Below are 15456 nucleotides of genomic sequence, written 5' to 3'. Positions count from 1 at the left end.
AAGAAAACATGGTGACATTAGGTCTTAAATGGGGCTCTACTGTGTGCACAGGGAGCTCCTAAAGAGAATCCAGCTGTCACTCCCGAGGCCCCTCCAGCTTCCCAGCCACCTAGGCAAACTGACAACCAGGAGGGAAAGCTGCACATGTTCCCCTCCCACAGCCAAGCCCTCTGGTTGGCCACCCTGGATCTAATCTCTCTAGAAAACCAGCCTCGATTATACCTTCTATACTTCCTACCCTCAGGCCGTAATTCAGGTTCCTCTGCTGGTGTCTAACACTGACCACATGTCAAAGGCATCAGGAACATGGGAACTAGGCCCACCATGACCACTCCAGCCAAATTCTCCAGGTCTTGGTGTTTACCCCAGGCCTGCAGGCTGATGTTGGCCTGCTCCCAAGCATCACCTGCTAAATAAGAACCCAGGCATTGAAGCAGGACTTCATGGGGGTATAGGCCAGGTCTCACTGAGACACAATCTTCTGGCTGGCTCAGTGTTGGCAACATGCAGCCTCAGAGACTGCTTGGCCCAGCCCTAGCCCTGAAAGGAGGCACAGGGCTCCCCATGCCCACTTCCCACAGCCCTGATGCCAAGACTCTCTCAAGTGTTCCCCCCAGCTCAGCTATTAACTGCTTTCCTCCCTGGCCTTTCTCTCATGTATTCCTTTGCCCCTTCCCAATCATACACACTTTGTACGTAGGAAAGTTCCTTGTTATCTGAATTGTATGACTATTCATTACTAAAGTGTACACTGCTACAAAGTTGTACCAAAAAATCAAAATCCTCAGGAAATATTCACTAATTCATTATAAATGTGAAATCAGGAAACCTCTAACCACCTCCTACCCCAATCCAAGTAACAAGAATGTGTATATCCCCGCTACTTCAACAATATCTTTGTTAATACACAGTGAATGTGCAATGTTATAAACAGCCAACAATGTCATGCAAACACAATGCAAGTTAACCACAAAGTACAACAGCAAATCTTTCAAAGATGGGAGGTTTCATGAAGTCAATAAGATTGATACTGGAAGCTCAAATTATAGGCAAAATCATCTTTGAATGGCTCTGTGGTAAAGTTAGATCAATAACAATTGTAGAGATAATAAGTTCTATGGCATGACACAGGAAGTGCCTCTAATGAAACTAGTGTGAAAATCACAGGATTGCAGAAAGCTCTTGATAAAAAAGATGTCTACTTCTACCCTGATGGAGTATGTAGTGCTGAGCTACCCACACTGCTGTAAACAAACATAAAGCAGGAAAAAATATTTGCAGTAAATGTTTTCAGGCATAGGATACAGACTGAAAACTGCAGTTGCTGAGAAAAAGTGAAATCCACAAACGGAGCCCCATGATTTCCCTGATGGTTTGCATAGGGACAATTTCTCTGACTGTGGTGTAGTGAGCTGGAGTCTAAGCAGACCATGGCAGTACCTCTGAACTAAGGAAGAAGAGATTGGGGTTTTGGACAGCTGAAGAAGCTAGAATCTGTGAGACAGGGCACAGAAGAAGAGGAAAAAGGAGGTGTGATGGTGGAGGTCTAGAAGACTCTGGGCTGGGGGCTGGAGTGTACTTGCACAATGTGAGACTGCATAAGGCCTACCAGGCGGGGGCCACTATAGGGCTGACAGTGGAATAGAAACACTGGACGCTGAGCAGTACTCAGTGGGGAGACCTCCTTAATACCTTTTTTCTACTCTGAGGATGAAGTTAAAACACAGAAATGCCCTACTTACTCTACATGCCCTAGAGTAAGGTCTACCCAAGACCCACCCTAACAAAGCCTAAAACCAAGTCCTGACAAGAACTTCAGTGGAAACAGTTTGGAGGTTGAGTCCCACAAGTTTGATGGAATTGGAAAATACCTTGGCATTTCACAGATCTATCATTATAAAGTTTAAAACTAAGTCTGCACAAGTTCAGGGTGATTCGCTCAATAATTGAACTGCCAACTAAAACAAAAATTTAATCAAGGGTCTCTAAAATATACTATCCACAATGCCCAGTTGACAATTAAAAGTTACTAGACATGCAAAGAGACAGGGAAATGTAACTCACAGTAAGGAGGGAGAAAAAAGAGTCAATGGAAACTGTCCCCAAGATGGCCCAGATGGGGGCACCTGGGTGGCTCAGTGGGTTAAGCCACTGCCTTTGGCTCAGGTCATGGTCTTAGGGTCCTGGGATCGAGTCCCGCATCAGGCTCTCTACTCCGCAGGGAGCCTGCTTCCCCCTCTCTCTCTGCCTGCTGCTCTGCCTACTTGTGATCTCTCTCTCTCTCTCTCTCTCTCTGTCAAATAAATAAATAAATTATTTTTTTAAAAAAGATGGCCCAGATGTAGTTGGCAGAGAATTTAAATTAACTATTATTTATATGTTAAAAAAATTTAAAAAAAAAACACAAAGGAAAATAGGATCTTGGTGACAGACCAGCTAGAGAATCTTAGGAAAGAAATGAAAATCATAAAAAAAAAAAATAGAAACTCGAAAACCAAATAGCATAATACTTGAAATATAATAGTCACTGGATGAGCTTAATCATAGTTTGCAGATGGCTGAGGATAGCATCAGTGAACTTGAGGACAGAACAATAAAATTCTCAAATTTGAGAAATAGAAAAAAAAATCAAGTAAAAATGAAGCCTCAGAAACCTGTGGGACAATATCAAACGATCTAAAATGGCTCAGTAGGTTAAGCCTCTGCCTTCAGCTCAGGTCATGGTTTCAGGGTCCTGGGATTGAGCCCTGCATCAGGCTCCCTGCCTCCTCTCTGCCTACTTGTGATCTCTCTCTGTGTGTCAAATAAATAAATAAAATCTAAAAAATTAAAATAGCACCCAGGTGTGGGGCACCTGGATGGCTCAGACAGTTGAGCATCCGACTCTTGATTTCAACTCATGTCATGATCTTGGGGTCCTGGGATAGAGTCCTGTGTCAGGCTCTGCACTCAGCAGGGAGTCTGCTTGAGGTTCTCTTTCTCTTGCTCCTTTTGTCCCTCCCCCTGCTCTCTCCTTCCCTCTCTCTTTCTCTTTCAAATAAATAAAGTTAAATAAAATAAAATATATGTTATTGGAGTCCCCCGCAAAGTAGATAGGGACAATGAAGCAAAATATATGTAGAGACTCTAATGTACAGATCCAAGAATTGCAGGTGAATCTTAAACAGGATAAACCAAAAAAAAAAAAAAAAAAAGAACCAAACCAAAGCACGTTTTACTCAAACTGCTGAAAACCTAAGATGAAGAGAATATTTTGAAAGCAGCCAAAAAGAAAAAGACAAATTACATACAGGAATGCAAATAATGAGCAACTTCTCATCAGAAACAATGGAGGCCAGAGACAGTGGAGAAAAAGTTAATGTTGGAAATTTTTTTTAAAAAGAGGGAAAAAAAAAAATCTGTTAACCCAGAATTCTGTATCCAGTGAAAATATCCTTCAAACATGAGAATGAAATTCACATTTTCAAGTAAACAAAAGCTGATATCAAACTAATTGACAGGGATAGAAATTAGACAAGTAGTTACCTGGGATGGGGAGGTCAAAACTGATTACAAAGAGGCATTAGGGTACTTCCTGGCATGATGGAAATGTTCTATACGTTGAGTGGGTGGTGGTTCCCTGAGTAGATATTTCCTGAAACTCACCAAACTATACATTTAAAATGCATGCATTTTACTGTATGTAAATTATATCTCAATAAAGTTGATTTTAAGTTTTTAAAATAAAAAAAGAGTCTATGAAGCAATATCAAATATGAAAGATGCAGTATCATTCTATCAGGCAAACTGATCTGAAAATAGTGCCCTTTCTCCCTTCCTACCAAGAAAAACCCCAAACAGTCAACATCTGGTTCATTCTTTGTTCAAGAATTACCAGCAAAATGGTAAAGTAGGTAGTTCCCAAAACCTAGACCACCACAAAAATATCAAAAAACAAACAAACAAACAAACAAACAGACAGACAGAAACTTTGGAACCAATATTGTCACAACTCTGGGAAACAGTCCAAGGTTTATAGCAAAAAAGAAAATCATGAATCAATTAAAAAAATCAACATGGAAATCGTTGAGGACTAAAACTATAGAACTCTTATAAAAAAATAGGGAAAAATCTTCAATACATTGGATTTGGCAATAATTTCTTACATATTACACCAAAAGAATAGGCAATGAAAGAAAAGAATAGATAAACTGGGCTTCATCAAAAAAAAAAAGCTTTTATATCAAAGAACAACTCAGAGAATCGAAGAAAACACTGGCAGATGGTATACCTGACAAAGGATTAATATCCAAAATGTATAAAGAACTTCTATAACTCAACAACAACAAAACAAATTTTTAAATGGGCAGATTGCTTGAATAACCATTTGTCCAAAGAGTACCTATAATGACAAATGAGCATTTGGAAAGATATTCAAAATAATTAGTCATTAGGGAAATGCAAATCAAAACCACAATAAGATACAACTGCACATCCATTAGGATGGCTGCAACCACCACCACCACAACAAAAACCCATGAAACAGCAAGTGTTGGTGAGGATGTGGAACCCTCATGTTTTGCTGGGGGAATGTACAGAAACGCAGCCACTTTAGAAAACATTCTGGCAGTTCCTTAAAAAAGTTAAACACAGAATTACCATAGGATCCAGCAGTTTCATTTCTATCCAAAGAACTGAAGCATCTGACTCTTGATTTCAGCTCAGGTCTTGACCTCAGAGTCATGAGACTGAGCCCCACATCCACACTGGGTGTGGAGTCTGCTTAAGATTCTCTCTCTCATACTTGTTAGGTTTAAAACTATGGACTGGGAATCTTCATGTTCCTACATTTCAGCAATAAACTGTAAGCCATATTTTTGTACAGAATAGACTAAAAAACTTCATGAGAAGCCTGAAAAAAAAAAAAAGATTTTCTCTCTTCCTCTGCCCCACACCCCCTTTCTGCCTCTCTATTAATTAATTAATTAATTAATAAAACACCTGAAAGCCAGAAGTCAAACAGAATTATGTCCACCAATGGTCACAATAGCCAAAAAGTGGACACAATCCTGATGTTGATTGAAAAGATGAATGGGTAAATAAAATGTGGTATATACCTACAATGGGATATTATTGACCTAGACACAAAAGGTGTGTTCCACTTATACCAGGTACCTACCCTAGGCAAAAGAGACAGAGACAGAGACAAAAGAGACAGAGACAGAAAGCAGAATAGAGGTTACCAGGGGGTGGGGGAAGGAAGAAATAGGAGTAATCATTTAATAGGTAGAAATAGCTTTCTATTTCAAGAACATTTTCATTATTTCAAACAGGAACCCTGTACCTATTGAATGATACAAATTTCCTGTTTGAAATAATGAAAATGTTCTGGAAATAGAAAGCGGTGAAGGTTTCATTACATTGTGGACACAATTAACACCCATGAACTATACACTTAAAAATGGTTAAAATGGCAACTTTTGTATTACACATACTTTACCACAATTTTCTAAAAGCTAAAAATGAAGAATTAGTGCACAATTATAACTCAAAATCTGTTCCGTACAAACCACGTTTGCTTCATTTTTAAATAAATGTCCTCAATTAGACTTATAATTTAACAAGTACTATTAAACACTTACCATTAACTGTTAAAGACTTTTTTTTTCTGGTAGTGACTTTCTGCAGAGCATTTCTGCTCAAGGTATATATACCCTTTAGTCTTCCCATTCTTCCTCTGCCTGCCTGGTTGTGTTCATGCAAGGTGAGTTTTTGCCTATACCTGCTCGTGTCCCTAAGAGTCACACAGCTGAACATAGACACTGGGTGTGAGGATTGAGAAGAGGAGACAGGGCATCCCACAAGGCCAGCTGTCCCAGATGGCTGTATGTGGGATCAACTGCTTCCACTGGGGCACTTGAGGACAGATGCCTGGGGCAGGGTACTGGCAGAGCTGGTGAGCATGAGCATGTGGCACAGTCAGCTGTGCGGGAATGCGTGAGAGTACAAAAGAGTGCCTGTGACAGAGCGTATGCAGGTGCTTGACCCTTGGGGCTGTTCCAGAATCCAGGCTGTGGGGTGAAGAAGGCCTGCAAAGAGCAAAGAACCCCAAGGCTTCACTTGCCCAACATCAGGCTCCCTCCCTGTCACAGCATACTTCCCTCATGCCTCACCTCTGCCTGACCGCAGGGAGAAGCTCAGGGTGCGCTTGATGCCCTCACAGTTGCCCGGGTCTTCATTGATGATACCTACATTGGTGTTCCAGGTGGTCCAGTTGACCTCATCCACCCTGCAGGGCAAGGAGACAAGGGAGCTAGGAGCTTATGGCCTAAAAGCCATGCCTAGCTTCCCAGGTTGAGGGCTTAGTACCACAGGCCAATCCCAAGAAGCCCATAGACCAGGATGGGGAGACATAGCTGGTAGGCGGGAGGGCTGAGAGGGGCCTGCTTTTTGGGTACCACCCCCCAAAGCTCTGTTCTCTGACCACATCATGGACTTTAAATGCTGGATTCCTGGTTCTGACCCTGATCACTGGATGACCCCTTTGGACACTTCTTTTTCCTGTAGGTCTCCTAATGCCCACAGCTGAGCCTTGGGGTAGCCCATATACCTACCGATAGCTGGCCTTGGGAGAGTCCCCTATGTTCATGACTGGTCCCAGGAAGCCCTGAGGCAGGTTTCTGTATCCACAGCTGGCTCCAAATGAGTGCCTTATGCCCACAAAGCCCCAAAATGTCCTCTGTACCCATAGCTGGCTCTGGGTAGATCCCTGATATCTATAGCTAAGCCCCTGAGCTCCCTAAGTTTGATTTCCTGCCTGGGCATTACCTGAAACACCACCTGTAGTCATCCTTGCCATCAGGTGTGTACCCCACTTGCAACAGCTTGCCTGAGCGGAAGGCCTTCCTCATGCATTTAAGGAAGCTCTTCTCCGTGTCCAGGATGGTGATAGCTCTCTGTGAGAACACACAGACAACAGAGGGGCAAAGGGCTTATCCCGGGGCTTCCCCTGGCTGTCAGTGGGGCTTCCAAGATCAGCCTCTCCAGTCCCAGTCCCAGTGCCCCTGAACAGGACCTCTCGTGCCTTCTACATCAAGCTTGTTTTTGTAGCTTGGCAGGTGCACACTCCAAGCTCAGCCCCTCCAGCCCAGACCTGCCCAGGGACGGCTGCTGCCTGCCAGGTCCAGTTGGGGCAGGGCCTCCCATAAGTGAGGTAGTGTCCAGCCCCAGACTCTTCCCTGAAGTGCTCACAAAGGGGCAGATAGTGTAGTAGTTAAGAGCAGGGCCACACGATGGGGCTTCTTGGGTTGAATACTGACTATGCTACTTATTACAGATAGACCCCGACTTACAATGGTTCAACTTAATGATTTTCAACTTCACAATGATACAAAAGCAGTATGTATTTGGCAGAAACCATACTTCAAGTTTTGGACGTGGATCTTTTCCCAGGCAAGCAAAGTATAGTACAATCCTTTCTCGTGAGGCTAGGTGTTCCCAGTCAGCCACGCAATCACAAGGGTCAACAACCAGTATACTTACAACCACTCTGTACCCATATAACCATTCTACTTCTCACTTTTATTATATTAGTCAAAAAATTTCATGAGACATCCAACATTTTATTATAAAATAGGCTTTGTGTTAGGTGATTTTGCCTAACTGTAGGCTGAAGGTAAGTGCTCTAAGCGCACTTAAGGTAGGATGGGCTAAGCTATGATGTTCAGTAGGTTGGGTGCATTAAATGCATATTTAAATTATGGTGGTTTATTGGAAGGTAACCCCATTGTTAATTGAGGAAGATCTGTAGTTATCTTGGACACAGATACCCAACTTCTCTATGCCTCAGTGCCTTTATCCAAAAATGGGAACGATAATGGTAGCCACTTGATAGCATTGTTGTGAGAATTAAATGAAAGCATGTAAAACACTTAGAACAATACCTGGTATAGAGTCAATGTTACTTAATAAGAATGACAGTTTATTATTTGGCGGGAGAGTAGATATGGATCAGGTGCCTCAAAAACGCAGCTATTAGAGCTCCCCCCATTCTAGCTGTTCCCCCCAAGTATGGTCTCTGATGCCCACCCTAGACCAAGCTTCTGTGAGGTGGGCACCCCCTGGGGCTGAGCCCTCCATCTCCTGCCCCTGGGGACTGTCTAACCACAGTGTCTGTGAACACCAGTTGGTGATGCTTGGGAGGGAACCCCAGAAGGAGGGGCCAGCAGGGAGTCGACTGGGGGAGATGCTCTTGCTTGATCCCCCGGGCTGCCTGGGGTCTCTGCCCTTCCCCAAACCCTGCAAGGGGTCACACACCTAACTGTGCTAAGCAGCAAAGAGCGCAGCAGACATCCTCCTGCTGGACACAGCCCACCCACTGACCCACCTGTAGCTTCCAGATGTTCTTGCTCTCCTGCGCAATCTTGTTGACAGTCTCACCCATGAGGGCAATGAGCATGTTCAGCAGAAGAATATAGGTGAGAATCACGTAGGCCAGCAACAAGATGATGAAGACAGCCTTGAAGTCATAGTTCTCTGTGAACTCCAGATCACCCATACCAATGGTGAACTTGAAAAGCTCCAGACATGTGGAGTAAAGGCTGTTGTAGGAGCTGTCAGGAGGCCGGCAGCCTGGCCCTCGCCACCTGTGCAATGTGGACTCAGCTGGCACAGAGTTATTCTTCCCATCCTCAATCAGCGTCACCACCGCTACAGGACACGGGGAGGGACAGGTGCAGCTGAATGCAAGCCAAGACAGAACCACCAACAGACACACCCCATATCCCAGGATGGGTCTGCAGCAGGAATGCTGCTTGGCCATGGGACACTTCTTTATGAACTTAAACACAGAAAACCACCTGTTTCTTCAGAACTATCAGCCAACTGTTGTAGTATAGCTGATCCTTGAACAGCATGGATTGGAACTTCATGAGTCTACTTATACACAGATTTTTCTCAATAAATACAGTATAGTACTGTAAATGTATTTTCTGTATGATTTTATTAATAACTTTCTTTTCTCTAGCTTACTTTATTATAAGAATACAGCATGTTATATATATATATATATAAATAACATACGAAATATGTGTTAATCAACTGTTTATGTTATTGGTAAGACTTTCAATCAGCAGTTGGCTATTATTAAAGTTTTGGGGGAGTAAAAATTATTTGCAGATTTTTAGCTGTGCAGGGAGTTGGTGTTCCTAACCCCATTGTTAGGAACAGCAGGAATGCTGCTTGGCCGTGGGACACTTCTTTATGAAGTGTTGTCCAAGGGTCAACTGTATACTGTTTTGTTACACTAAGAGTTTTATCATCATCTTCTAGGAAAAAAAAAACTGTTAAATATGCAAATCTATATATACAATGTGAATATAGTCTCCTTTGTGCAGCACACAACCTGCCTAACTTTACATATCAGTTCTGAATCCACACCCAGCTTCTCAATCACACTCTGTCTGCCTGTGTACCCTAGTCTGTGACCCAGAGCTAACTCATTCCAGAATGATTGGGACTAAGCAGCTCAGAGCAAAATAGCCTCCTGCAGCACACTACACCTTTCTTTGGGAAAAATAATCTGGAGTCTGACAGCTTCCATAACAGTTGGTTCCTGCATAGCTGGTAGCCATGAACCCACTTGGCCAAATCCCTTCCCATGGGTACCAACAGACCAGGGCCTTCAGACCAGGTGCTGGAGCCCACACCCATCCCTATCAGTCAAAGCTCCCAGGCAAAACTATCCATAACTCTGAGACAGAGATTCCAAAACAGGCTCTGGGATGGGGACAGGGGACGGTGTGCATGTGAGCCATGTAAATGCAGGACTCAGATGAGGATCAAAGCAGAACCAGGTGCCCAGAAATGCTGTAGATGTGTCAAGAGCTCAGGAACCAGCTTGGAGAGGCTCCCAAAGATGATTGCTCAGACAATCTCAGCATCAAGATAGATGGTAATAGTTAAGATTATGACCCATTTAACAAAGTGAGAATCCATGAAAAAGAAACAAAAAAAAAAAGAAAGAAAAAGAAAAACCAGAAGAGAATCTGTGAGGCCACGATGATGTAAATAATAAATGAATGCAGGAGAATGGAAAGCTCCTCCCTACAATAGAACGCCGGCTAATAAATGTAGAAGGAATGACAGAGTTAAAAAACCATCATCTGGCAACTATTAGGATTAAGTGATTCAAGTGAGAATCATCTGTTTTAAGTTTGATGAGAAACAGGATATTTACCTAGTCTCAAAGCATCTCCTCACAAATTACTTATTGACTCTTACTGACTTCAAAACGAAAGATAATTACTTGACAGTAATCTAGCAGACCCATCAAAACCAAGTAATTAAAGTTAACATCACTAGAAATGGGTTAAACGAACATCGTGGGACTCCTGATACAATGGACTGAGGAAGGGGCGCCTGGGTGGCTCAGTGGGTTAAGCCGCTGCCTTCGGCTCAGGTCATGATCTCAGGGTCCTGGGATCGAGTCCCGCGTCGGGCTCTCTGCTCAGCAGGGAGCCTGCTTCCTCCTCTCTCTGCCTGCCTCTCTGCTTACTTGTAATTTCTCTCTGTCAAATAAATAAATAAAATCTTTAAAAAAAAAAAACAATGGACTGAGGAAGACACACATTACTTCCTTGATATTCTGATTTAAAAAAATACATACCTGAATCTAATTGTGAGGAAACATCAAACAAACCCAAACTGAGAGACATTGTAAAAACCAGCCTTTATTCATTAAAAATGCTAAGGTTACAAGACAAGGAAAGACTGAGGAATCACTCCAGATTAAAGAAACTAAAGAGACTTGACAACTACATGATCTGGGATTTTCATTTCTGTAAAGGACATTATTAGGACAATTGGTGAAATCTGAATAAGGCTGGTAGATTAGCTAGAAGCACTGTATCAGTGTTTTATTTCCTTATTTTGATCATTATACACTGTTTTATGTAAGAAAAATATTCTTGTTTTTAGGAAATGCAGACTTTATCGAGTGATAAAGAGCTGATCATGTCTGCAGCTTACTATTTTTTTTAGTATGGTGGTGGTGGTAGTGTGCATGCACGTGTGTGTGTGTGTGCGTGTGTGCGTGTGTGTGTGTGTGTGTGTAGCAGAATGTGATTTTTAAATGTGGTAAAATTTGGGGATTTGGAGTAATAAGTAAAGTTATTTGCCTTATTCTTACAAGTTTTCTGAAAATCCGAAATAATGTCAAAATTAAAATTTAAAAACGGGCACCTGGGTGGCTTAGTCAGTTAAGTGCCAATTCCTGATTTTAGCTCAAGTCATGATCTCAGGGTTGTGTGGACAGGCTCTGCCCTGGGGATGGAGGCTGATTAAGATTCTCTCTCCCCCACTCCCTCAGCTCCTCTCCTGCTTTCTCTCTTTCTTTCTCTCTCTCTTACTGAATTAATTAATTTAATTAATTAATTTAAAAATTAAAAGTAAAAATGTAAAAAAAAAATCTAAGCCAAATGCAGCTATACCTCTAAAATTGCTTACAATGTTTTATGAATTACATTTCCTTGTTCACCTGCTCATTTCTTGTGTTCTTTATTTTCCAACTCACTCAGCTACAGATACAGACCCCAGTGGGCCTCTCCCCACCCTGCCCCTGCAGAGTCCTCGGAAGCTGAGGTGAGCAGGTTCTCTGCCCACCACCAGCCCTGAGCAAGGCCATTACCTGTGGAAAACCCGAACAAGAAAACAAGGTAGACAAACATGAAGCGACACAGGTCTCTCAGGATCATCTGCAGGAGAGAGCAGGCTTGTCAGAACCAAGTCCAGTCCCAGGCGAGGCCAAGGGAGGGGTCAGGAGTTACTAGTTAACCTAGGAGTTACTTTTGAGCCCAAGTAGAAATGGAGAACATGCAGGAGGATTTGGTTTGGTGGCTTTCAGTTCTGGGGTCATGAGGAATTCATCCATAGTTCCCACCCTTGGCCTTTGCTCTGGTGGGAGAGGGGGGCCTGGTATGTAGAGGGGTCCAGTTTTAGGGGAGTCCCCAAGCCTGGGTCAGGGTCAGATAGTCTGATTCTTGAGGAATACGCTGGGAAAGTGGGTCCTGATCTAAACAAGCGCCTCCCAGACATTGCAGAGGATGGACAGAGTTTGTAGACCATGTCCCACATCCCCATGGTATAGACAGGCTCTGTGGAGAACCTACTTGGACATTGACACCCACCTTCTCAATCATAACAGCATAGATGCCCATCTGCTGGAAGCCACGGGTGTAGTAGAGCATGTTGGTCCAGCCCATGGCCAGGGAGAACACCATGGAGGCCACGTACTCCTTGTGGTGGCAGAAGTACAGCACCACGGTCCCCAGCATGAACAGTGACTGCACAAAACTGGAGGTGGAGGGATAGCAAGCTCTGTCTGTGTGCACCCAGGAGACCTGCCACCCTCTCAGAAGTACAGACCACAGCTGTGGTAGGAGCTAGGGTTGGCTGTCATGCCTCTTTTCCCCCATGATACTCAGTGTGAGCAAGAGCGACCCCAAGAGGGCAAACATTGGTTGGGGGGGTACAAAATCTTTTTCTCTATAGAAAGTACAAATATTAATACAGTACACAGAAAACTATACAGTGTATTTGTGGTACTAGATAATGGAAGGGGCAATTAGGGAGAAAACATCTAAAAAGGCAAAAAAGAAAAAGGGCTGAGAAACACTGCGTAAGCAGTAAGGAGGAGCAGGCCATGCGCTCCTGAAAAATCACAGGTGGTGTCTGCTGGTCACACCCTCAAACTCAGAAGCAGAGCCAGGGAAGACGTCCCTCAGCAACTTGGCCTGCTAGGGGCTACCCAAGTAGGATCCATGGATAAGGTAGAGTAAGTCTGATAATCCTATGTCAGAGTCTGTTCAGTGGTCCCTTCTTTACATATTCATCCCAGGTCTCCTTGTCATCATGGCCTCCTCCTAAAAGTTCCCCAGCTACCTTTGCACTATAGACCACACTGACAACCCCATTTGTATGAGAGAATCCAGCGAAAAAAATTACCATTGTGCTAATGTGAGCCTGCTGTAAATTAACGTCAGTAGACTGGCTCATCAATTGGAATTCCACTGCAAAGGAAAACTATTCCTCTGTATTTGCAGAACTTTAGCCAAAATAAGAACTGACACCAGTTGAGATAGGTAAAGAGTTGCCTTGGGTGGCAGATGGAGGCCTCACATAGGAATCTGGGAAGCGGTGGACAAATGGAAACGGACTTAGCAGATGCAACAAAACCGTATTCCAATCTGTAGTGGGGGGAGAGCTGAGAGCCATTTCATTTAATCAAGGAGTCTCAAAAGGCTTAGGGATCTCTGGAGGAGAGATAAAGAGACCTAAAATAAAGAAGAGTGGAGGTTTTGTCTCTGAAGAAGATGAAACAGAGGATCTTTGGATCCTCTTTCATCAAACAACGTGAAAGCAGGGGACTACGGGATTTTTATATACTACAGATTACAGAAATCCCTCTTTTCCACTCAATTCTCAGAAATATAGCATCCAGACTTCTTCCCTTCAGGTAGAAGATTGAAAAGATGCAATTGACTAACTTTGGATATTCTCCAATAAATAGCTTACCTAGACTAGTTTATAGTGAAGCTCGAAATTGATAAGCCCTATTCATGCATTAAGAGCTTCTAGGGGCACCTGGGTGGCTCAGTCAATTAAGCGTCTGCCTGCAGCTCAGGTCATGATCCTGGTGTCCTGGGATCAAGCCCAGGCTCCCTGCTCAGCTAGGAGCTTGCTCCTCCCTCTCCCTTTGCTGCTTCCCCTGCTTGTGCTTTCTCTTGTTCTCTCTCCCATTCTCTGTCAAATAAAAAAAAAAATGTTTTAATTTTAAAAAGAGCCTCCAACCAGTTTTTCAGTCCTCCACTCTTATTCATTAGCAGATATAAAAAAAATTTCCAAGTATCCTTTAACATGAAAGATAGAGCAAAACAAGAAAATGGGAAACAACAACTTGGAGAGAATAAAATCTATACAAAACGAAGAAAAATTTACCAAAAACTCTTAGCAGTCTCAGAGAGACAAAAGAAGATTGTATCAATGAAACAAGAATAGAATGCCGTAAAGAAGGAACAAAGAATTTTGAAGAGTATTTAGAAATTAAAAATTAATTTAGAAATTAAAAATTATAATTTAGAAATTATAAAAAATAATAAACTCAATAAGAGGGTTGGAAATTAGAGTTGATTTGAACCTCCCAGAAAGAAGAGCCAAAGATAAAGAGATAAAACACAAGTGAGAAAATATAAGATCTGGTTCAGACTAGGTCAAGTTCAATATACATACCACAGGGTTCCAGAAGAGAAATCAAGAAATAAGAGATATAAATTTCCAGATTGAAAGAGCCCCCTAAGTGTCCAGGACATTGGATAAAAACACATCCACATCAAGACACATCATTAAGTTTCAGAACACTAGGAACAAATAGAAGATACTACAGATTTATAAAGAGAAAAAGCAAACCAGGTCTTAAAGGAGGATCCAGAGTCTGAATGGTTTTGAACTTGTTGTCTATAATACTGGAAGCAAGGAAACAATGGAGAAATATCTTCAAATTCTTAGAAGAACTATATACCCAACCAAGCTATCAACCAAACATGAAGGTGTAGCAGAATATTTTCAGACATGCCAGATTTGAAATACATTTTATTCCCCCTTGCCCTACTATGTGTTTTCTTTCTTTGGATAAAGGATGCCTTCTCCCCAAACAGGGGAATCAGTAAAGAGGAAGACAGAAGGTTAAGAAAATAAAGGATCCAAATCAGGAGAGAAGTGAAAGGGATCTCCAAGGTGCTAGTGAAGGGATAACACATGGGATGTGTATGTGGCAGCAATGAAACTCAAGAACCAGGTATGGTGAGAGCTGTCATCACTGTGTTCTCTCCACCATGAGTTCATCCTTTTCACCAGATGATAATACTGAAGGATGTGCTCAAGTAAAACAAGGAGTAAAACCATGAAAGAGATAGTAAGTCTAACCCAGGAGGAAAGCAATGAGCATCCCAAGGCTGGCAGCAAAGAAGAGTCCCAGGAGGACAGCTAAGCAGCAGGCCCAGAGAGCAAAGAGCTCAGTTAGAAGAGAGGACAGCATTCCAGGAGGAAACCCCTCCAGAAAAGAAAAAGGAGCAGGGGATTCCAATCATATAATTTAGGTTACTGAGTTTGAGAAAAATTGTACTGAGGGGTTTCAAGATATGTGGGATGAGTTAACAGTGGATACAAAGAAAACTAAACAAATAAAAACAAGACAATTATTAACTTTAGGAGAAAGAGGGAAAAAAGACATAGAGTATATTTTGAAGCTCAACTGTGAATACTACTTATAGAGACAAAAGAATGTAAATTACTGGGGCACCTGGATGGCTCAGTGGGTTAAAGCCTCTGCCTTCGGCTCAGGTCATGATCCCAGGGTCCTGGGATCCAGCCCCGCATCAGGCTCTCTGCTCAGCAGGGAGCCTGCTTCCCCCACCCCCGACC

General features: G+C 42.7%; 1 protein-coding gene across 3 annotated transcripts in view; it reads right to left on the bottom strand.

Moving 5' to 3' along the window:
* Positions 1-15456, bottom strand: part of TRPV1 (transient receptor potential cation channel subfamily V member 1) — a 44599-nt gene that overhangs the window by 1342 nt on the left and 27801 nt on the right. For all 3 annotated transcript variants that reach the window (XM_045085460.1, XM_045085461.1, XM_045085462.1), the window contains 5 exons: positions 12165-12330; positions 11666-11732; positions 8366-8688; positions 6808-6935; positions 6153-6268 (listed from right to left, as the gene is read on the bottom strand). In XM_045085460.1, the coding sequence (XP_044941395.1) occupies positions 6153-6268; positions 6808-6935; positions 8366-8688; positions 11666-11732; positions 12165-12330 (800 nt within the window). The remainder of the gene's footprint in view (positions 1-6152; positions 6269-6807; positions 6936-8365; positions 8689-11665; positions 11733-12164; positions 12331-15456) is intronic.

Source organism: Mustela putorius, unplaced genomic scaffold (assembly GCF_011764305.1).
Source record: "Mustela putorius furo isolate JIRA1106 unplaced genomic scaffold, ASM1176430v1.1 tig00000867_pilon_pilon_pilon, whole genome shotgun sequence".
Classification (NCBI taxonomy): Eukaryota; Metazoa; Chordata; class Mammalia; order Carnivora; family Mustelidae; genus Mustela; species Mustela putorius.
Note: the sequence above shows the minus strand (reverse complement) of the source record. Positions and strands in the feature narration are given on the sequence as shown.